This window comes from Gouania willdenowi, unplaced genomic scaffold, assembly GCF_900634775.1.
Source record: "Gouania willdenowi unplaced genomic scaffold, fGouWil2.1 scaffold_294_arrow_ctg1, whole genome shotgun sequence".
Classification (NCBI taxonomy): domain Eukaryota; kingdom Metazoa; phylum Chordata; class Actinopteri; order Blenniiformes; family Gobiesocidae; genus Gouania; species Gouania willdenowi.
In genome coordinates this window covers 38,399-46,987 of record NW_021145054.1, presented here as the reverse complement: position 1 = coordinate 46,987, position 8,589 = coordinate 38,399, and the positions used below count along the sequence as shown (strand labels likewise).

At 37.8% G+C, this 8,589-nt stretch overlaps 1 protein-coding gene across 1 annotated transcript; it reads right to left on the bottom strand.

Annotated features, from left to right (window-relative positions):
- Positions 1 to 3,259: 3,259 nt before the first annotated feature.
- On the bottom strand, positions 3,260 to 3,791 carry LOC114459313 (protein BTG3-like). Its single transcript, XM_028441601.1, has 2 exons — positions 3,619 to 3,791; positions 3,260 to 3,401 (listed from the first exon to the last, which is right to left on the bottom strand). Exons 1-2 carry the CDS (start codon positions 3,789 to 3,791, stop codon positions 3,260 to 3,262), a joined length of 315 nt encoding a protein of 104 aa, XP_028297402.1.
- Between the last annotated feature and the right edge of the window lie 4,798 nt (positions 3,792 to 8,589).

Genomic DNA, 8,589 nt, shown 5'->3' with positions numbered 1-8,589 from the left:
GCATCTCATAGGTCAGGTGGGGCTGCTGCCTCCCGGGTCAGTGGTGCCAGTAGTATGGTGAGTGCTTATTTTAGGCCCTGGGACTAGCCATGGCATCACCGGGACGGTGATGACAAACTGGGGACAGATTGTAGCAGACAGCAGGGGGCCCCCTTCACCAATAGTGCCACTTCCTGCCTTATGGTGGAAGTGGCCTAATTAAGTCTCCCCTGCACCTGGCGATCAGTCTTGACTGCTGCTGGCTGGTGACAGGTGTGCTTTTAACTTCTCCCTCATTTGAGCATTTTTAATCTGTTCTTAACTTGCCTTTCTGGTTTTAGAGCTTCTGTAGAACTCCGGTGGCAGCTAATTTCCCCCGTTTTTATTGCAACTTTAAGGTGGGACAAGCGTTTTAATACTTTGTATTTGTATTTGGGTTTTAACGTTTGTTTCCATTTTAATTGCAGATTTTAGCCTGCTACTGTTTTGTTTAGGGTTCATTTTTAGGGTTTCTTTTTGGTTGAATTGGAGTTTATTTTTGTATCATTTGGTATCTTTTTTTAGAAATCCTTACCTCTGCACCAGTTATGTTTAGCAGTCCCTGGGTCTTTTAGTCTTTTTTTCCCTTGGGTGTGCTTGGGAGGAGGAATTGGCCCGTTTTCTGTTTTGCACTTGGGATTTTTGTTATTTAGTGTGTTTGTGATTAGCATTGTCTGTTTTGTTTGGGGTGGGGCTTCCTCCTCTCCAGCCATTCTGGTTTGGTTCTTTTCTAATATTTATCTGCCTTTTTTTCAGATTTTGTTTGGTTCTGGCACAGGGGCTGCAAGGTTTTACCCTTTTAAATTGTATTTTTAATATGGCCATTTTAACCTACACTGTTACTTCTTAGAAATAAATACTTTAATATTTTAAGCTTACTCCTGGTCCTTTAAATAAACCTTGAATTGTATATATATTAAAAGCACTGTCTCTGCTTTTTATTTACAAATGTATCTCCGTGTCCTTTGGTTTTATTAGTGATTTAGTTATTTTTTTGGTTAGTGATTATTTTAAGTTAAAGTACCTCAGGTCACATATGTAAAGAATGTGTGTGAGTGTCTCTGTGGTGTGTATAAATAGTTGACTGATTATGATACAAAAGACATAATTTGTTGTAATGAGTGACGTGTGTTTTTGTTTGAAAATACTGTACAATGGAACACTGGTGATTGAAATGTTGTTATATCTCCTAATAAACAAATTAATAAAAAAAATAAATAAAATAAATATATATATATATATATATATATATATATATATATATATATATTGCACTTCTTGTAGTGTTGACCTTCGTCAGCATGTGCAGTCAAAGTAAAAGAATAAATAAAAAGAATAAAAAAGAATACACTACTTCTGATCATGTGTTGTATTATTTTTCATATACACAATTTAATTTAGGTGATACAAACTACAACTGTCTAAATTGCAAAAGACTTTGTCAAAGATGACCAGTATCTAAGCTATAAAAACTTGTTGAAAAAGAAAAGACATAGATCAGCCATTATTAAATTGTATTTAATGATAACAGTGTTCCCATTGATAGTAAAAAGACCTTTTATATGGAATTGTAAACATCAAAGATTGAGGAAAGCTCTTCTTAATATTAATACTAGGCCACAAATATCAGGTCGATGCTGTATTAGAAACACTTTTACTTGGAACCGTCTTCCCTCGTTTGGGTCACCATGGAGTCTCATGTGGACAATAAGATTTCTTTACCTTAAAGATATATTGTCCTGTATGGATTTGGAAAAAAATAGATACACAGTTAAAGGATCTGAAGACAATTTTTATAAATTATGTCGCCCTTTCCTGGATTACTTTGAAAGACCCACAACTTTATGTCTTTGTCCTTTTTGTTTTGTTTGGCAGCTGGTTACCAGTGATTTTCTGTTTAATGTTTATGGGGTAAAATAAAAGAAAATGTCAAATTCAAGATATGTTTATTGTACATTGATACATTCTTAAAAAATAAAGACTCTTACTGTACATTGATACATTGTTAATAAAAATAATAATAATGAGGGGACCGTGCCTCTGGTGGAGGAGGCACCCCTAGTTGGTTTGTCCAGGGGTGGGGGGTTCTGTCACGGGTCCGGTAGCTGTGCTGAGGCTGTGGAATGCTATGAACCATTCCTGACAGCTTCTTTTAGGGTTCCCAAGCTGGAGCAGCTGGATTTAACGCCTGGAGAAGGAAAAGGTTGAAGATGAGTTCAAACACACAAGCACCAACAGTTTAAGAACAAGTGAGAGGGGGGCTTTCTGCTCCCTGGGTTACCTGGCACTTCCTGTTGGGGACGGTGAGGGGGGAGGAATGTGTGCTCCCCTCATCAGATGAACCCGAGTGATAGAACAATGTCATCTCATTCTTATCAGTGGAAAATGTGGCAATTGAGAAATCAAAATTCTGTTCTCCGTACCTGTGCAACAATAACACACACACACACACACACACACACACACACACACACACACACACACACACACACACACACACACACACACACACACACACACACACACACACACACGTCAGTTCAATGACAAACCATTTGAGTTTGATTTTAATAATAGACACGACCAATGGCTGAACAGTATGACCCCAGACACACATATCTGACATGAACATACTAATATCTGACCCCTCCCACATATCAGATTAAATGTTAAAACGGCCAGCCCCCCATTTTACAGGAAAAATACTTTGGAAATGTTTGATATGGTCCCAAAACATGAGGGTTTAGTCTGTGTCATTTAGCTGTTTCCATTTGGACTCACCCTCAAGTTTTGCACAAAATCCCACCCAGCCATGTGTTTACGTAGAGCGAGATTATGATCAAGATTATGTATGTAACACTCGCTTTTTATGGAAGAAAAATTGCATGTATATGTGTCATATTGTCCCAAAACATGCATGTGAAGCATTTCCATGTCATATTGGGACCAGATTTTAAATAAAGAGAAAAAACTAAAAAAGTTTGGATTTAATTTTATGATTCAGAACATGAATTCCATGATCATGGACAATCAGAGACCCTAATGTATATTATTGTTCTTTGATTATCAATAAATATTGTACTTTGTAAACTAGACGTCAAATGGTGGTGGGGCTAAACATAAGCTTGGTCTGACCAGAGTGTATACTGTTTATGCTCTGACTGACCAATAAACCAATAAACCAAACCTAGGAATAGAAAGTCTAAAAACAGAGTGAAGAATAATTGTGTGTTTTTGTTCCTCACCTGCCACAAACCTCTCCTGGATCCACCCACAGAGTGATTTCCCAGGGCAGCCCCAGGTCACCGTAGTGAACCCCACTTTCCCTGCAGGCACGCAGCAGCTCTGGGTCATATTTGTGGAACGCGTTCACTCTGATGCACCTGAAAAACACACAAGGATCAGCACTTTTAGCTGCTGAGGCTGACCAGAGGACAGCTAGGGTCACTCCATGTCATTTCAACACATTTTCAGGACATCACATGCACTTTGGTCTTAAAGAATTCTGAAATGTTTACCAATTGTTCCTAAATTATTCATTTGTCACACTGTTAATGACATGGAATGACCCACAAACCATGGGTGTCCCACTGAGCGTACCTGTACGCCTGGCCTTTGCTGGGCTTTTCAGGGACCCAGTGTCCCTCAAACTTCTCCTGCAGCGCCACTGTTAGCCTCTCAGCAAACAAATCCATTTTCTCCACCTCCACCTTATTCTTTAATTTCACCAGCCTTTTCAGGAAGTAAACCACCGCTGCAATCTCGCTCTTCATCCTCTATAAGTAAAATAATAAAAACTTATATGATGATATACATAAACACAGTTAATCAAATCAATATCAAAAGGTTGATGTAAGAAATTATTACATGGATATTATTTAACATTTCTTTAGCCTTTGGAATGATCAGCAAACACACAAATCTTCTTTCATATCTTTCAGGTGAGATACATTTAACAATATCATTTAATTTCAAAGGAAGAGAAACAAATTAGAATTCAATGCTTGCCTATTGAATTTATTTGTTATCCATAAAAAAATAATTAGATATAGTAAAAAACGTTGCTAAGTTTAATTATCTACACTTATGAATATAAAATTATGCCAAAATTAAAACTGAATTACACAAAAAATATTTACTTTCATCTTTTCTTTTAAAATCAAACTTCATCTGACAAAACTTAAGTAATTTAATCCAAGAAAAAAAAAAAAAAAAAAGCCGTATTGCTGTAAAATCTCACACATTGCTCACGGGGAGCTTCTGGTGGTCGCGATGTAAAATGCATATTTAAAATATTACACTTACTTTATTTGTTTGTGTTCGTCTTTAGTTATTCACTCTGATGAGGAGGATAAAACATGTAGTTTATCACCAGACTTTGTCTTAGAACTACTTCAGAAGCTGCTTTCATCTTCTGATGAGTTGTGCTTTATGACAGTTGATAACCATGGCAACCGGAGCAGAATCTGCGCATGCTCAGATGGCTCGAGCTGTGGTAGACACGTGTGTTGTCTGTCGTCTCCATCCGTGCCTGCTTCATACAGTCTGCTTAAATATTCCCTGCTAGGTGACTGAAAATATTCACGGTGTAACACTGACTGTACTGCAATTGACTGTCATGGAATATACGTTTGAATGTCTTGTTAAGTTGTACTTTCTGATGGAATGTTACTAGCATGCTAATCGCTATTTAAGCTAATCGCTAGTTAGCTGCTGTGCTAAGTAGCTTCAGAAAGGATGGTAATTTATTTTTGTACATAAACAGCTATATAATTTAGTTTTGCTGGTCAGTATTTAAAAAAAAAAAAAAAAACGTTTAAGGACATATGAAGGGACTATATTTTTGTGAAATAAGATTGGTTATTTAATCTTTTTTACATATCATGGGCTGAGAAAGAGATTCTATAAGCACAAGCTTATTGGATTTTAATCAATATTTTTTTATTGAATTTTTTATTTCGCTTGGTACATATGTACGATGGAGCATTATCAGTAAAAATCCGTTTTCCAAATTAAATTTATTTTAAATCCGTTTTTTTTAATAATTTTTTTTTTTCCTGTGGAGATCATCTCTTAATTTCTTTTAACACAGAAACTGGTTCCGGGTCAGAGTTCATCACAATGGCGTCATCAACAGTGCTGGATATTCATTCTTTTAATTTTTACTTTTCGAGTTAAAATATAAAGATATTAAGGATTTGCAGTCGGCACAACTTTCACATTAGGGACGGACAGATAAAGAGGATTCTTTAGTTCTAGAGGACACAGTCATCATAAAGCATAGCTTGGAGTCCTGGTTGAATTCATTAGCAACAATACTATGTGTAACTTCATGGATACTGGTGGATAATATTAATATTGCATTGGATTTTATTTTGTGCTTTTCATAGACACTCAAAGCGCAAAGTAACACCACCAGTAATGTTACATACAGTAAGATAAGACTGTACAGTGAATAGTGAATGTGATCATGTCCCTCTGTCAGACATTGATTAGTATTAGTTTTATGTCCAGGGGGATAAAAATACTTCCTGAGTGTTTGTGGAGCAGCTCAGAGACTAAACAGCTGTTCTGTGTGATAATGGTCCAGTGCAGTGGGGGCTTTGTCTTCTCCAGGATGGATGGAGTCTTCTCCAGGGTCTGTCATTCTGCCACCAGAGTCCAGCTCTGTGTCCACCACAGATCAGCCCTCTTTACCAGTCTGTACAAACATGAACCCCCCCACCCACCCAACAACCACAGCATGGAAGGTCCAGTTGACAGAATGTTATATATGTCACTCACATGTACAACACAAAACAATGTTTGACTGTTTGACCTACATAAAGATATTACATTAAAAAAGAAGAAAAACACTAATTTCCTTAATACTCTTGTCTTATTTTCTCTACTTGAAGCACGTTATTCATACATACTGTATATCTGTGTTGTGTCAAATGTGGTGATCAATCAATTCAACAATGTTGGTCCTAAATGAACTGAAGCAAAGCAGATGAGAAAGTGTTTCATTTCTATTAACAACAGGCTGAGAGGAAACTTTGGTCCATGTGTAACACAGCAGTGATGGTTACAGCATTCATCCTCTGCTTCAGTGGATCAATCACATCTGAAATGAAAAAACAATAAAGCCACACATTAAATTCCTCATTAACATGTGTACAACATCTGTAACTTTGTGAGTGAAGCCCAAAAACAAGCTGTATGATTGTACTAGAGCCTAAGTTCCCAAAGTGGGGTACGGGATACCCCACTTTGGGGGTATCCCGTACCCCACTTTTCATGTACCCACTTTGGGGGGTACATGAAAAAAAAAAAAAAAAAATGGAAACTAAAATATAAATGGACCAGCGGTCAGGAGCCTCCATGCATTGCCACAAATTACACATGAGCCAATGTAAGACAACCCATGGTGAGAGATTATTATTATTATTTATTATATATTATTCCTCAACAGGATAGGTAAAATTCAGAGACAAAATTCACTGTAGGGCTACATTATATGTAACATAAAGTCAGTGGTTCCTATTTTTTTGGGGTCATGACCCCATATAATGTCACATTTTTGGCGTCTCCAGAGCCTTTTTCTTTTCTTTCTAGAATTAGTTTTTGATAATGTTTTGATGTTGTGAGGATTAGGACACAATGTGACAAGATGTGCCTGCTCAGATATTTTTATACTGCATTTTATTTTATGTAGATTAAATTTGTGAAAGTGAAAGCATAGAATACAGTTAGATATTTCAGAGGACTCTATTTTAATTCCAGGTGACCCCCACATGGGGTCACGACCCCAAGGTTAAAAAACGCTGCATTACATTATAGTGTGCAGGAGTAGGGGGTACATGGCCTCATGTTAAATGTTTGAAGGAGTACGGACTGTGAAAAGTTTTGATAACACTGCACTAGAATAATTTACAGGAACCCACCACATTTGGTAAAAATCGGTCTTGCCATATATGAGATATACATTTCCCATATTTGCAGCGCCCCCTAGTAGTGTAAATTATTAACATTTTGCTTATACTCTTACAGTCACATGTCAACCAATGATCTCAGATTTGGTGTCGTTAGCATTTATTTTGACCGAGATATGCAACAGTTAGTAAATTTTTCTAGCTCGCTATAAAAATGCATGAGTAATTATTCGTGCATATTTTGAGCCAACAACATTATTTTATTAACTTTAGATCAGGTCCAACTGAAGACTCTACAGTCCTGCCCTAAAAAGGAGAGGTCTTTTCTGTTCCTGCTTGCAGCCTGAACATTTACAGTTAGAAGTGTGTTGCAATCTGCTGACCGTCTGTCTGAAATAAGCTAGCTGACTGTAGGTTTGTTATTTCTGGCTTAAAAGGAGAACCTATATGTACAGAGACAAAAGCAGGGTTTTGTGTCGGTCTCCACATATGGTGTCTCAGGACCCTAAGCAAGAGGTAGAAGGTAGTAGTGTTTGCGTTAACGTAAATCAGCCTATTGTTATGTTATCGTATAACCATGTCCAAAGTATAAGTGCTGGGACTAAATGTGCTGTTACTGCAAGAAAGCAGACAGGAACAGAAAGTACGAGTCCCTGCTCTGCACTCTGATGACCCAATGACCTGAGCTAGCTACACACAAAGTTCCCCTAAGCCTGCAGCTAGGATGTTAAGTTAACTGTAAAAGAATGAGAAGATACATTGATATGTATTATCAACAGATATCACTAGGGTGACTGCCCCCCCACTGTGGAACCTGGAATTCTCAGTGGTCTCCCATCCATCAACTAACCAGGCCCAGACCTGCTTAGCTTCCGAGATCTAACGGGATCGGGCAATGACAGACCGGTATGGCCATATGTCCAGGTTCAACTGTTCAGGTGGGTGAGTCAACACCCTTCTATCCCCACAAACATGTAAGTCACAGCCACAAGGTATGTTGTTGTGGTCATGATGACAGCCTAATCTGTCTTTTCCTTATTCCTGTCTTTTTTCTTTTCCCATGTCAGTGTTGCCAACTTGGAGACTTTCTCGCTAAATCTGGCGACTTTTCAGATCTTCAGATCGACTATTTTTGTCACCTAGACAAAAATCTAGCTACTTTTCCCGGTATTATATGAGACATTTCTGATGTTTTTCCAGTGAAAGCACGTATCGCTCTGCAGTTACTGTCCTCAACGAGCAACACGTGCTGCTGTGAGCACCTCCACCATTCCAAAGCACTCACAGGCTGTCAGTCTCACAGTAGCGTCACAAAGCATTCCCAGCAACAGTCAGAGCAGAGGAGACCCTGACCCACACCACTTCGTGTCCAGACCTGCTTTCTGTGAAGTGTCTTGCGATAACATGTGTTATGAATTGACGCTATACAAATAAAGATTGATTGATTAGTGAAGTTATTTTGAGACGTAATGACCTCTTTCAATGGCAAAAAAAAAAACAATCAACAGAAGAAAGTTAATTTGTAGTTCTAAACATATTTGGGTTTTTTTTTTCTAACTTTTCATCTTTCCCACGAGGTTATTCTTCTCCCACAGTGTCCATTACAGTTACATGCAAATGGTTAATTATAGAAATTAGGTGATGACCAGTGTAACGG

What these genes read in the sequence shown, in the direction of transcription:
- LOC114459313 (XM_028441601.1), bottom strand. Translation starts at nt 3,791, where the DNA reads ATGAAGAGCGAGATTGCAGCGGTGGTTTACTTCCTGAAAAGGCTGGTG. An exon ending in AGCAAAGGCCAGGCGTACAG is followed by an intron (nt 3,402 to 3,618) that starts GTACGCTCAGTG and finishes TGTGTTTTTCAG; the next exon opens with GTGCATCAGAGTGAACGCGT.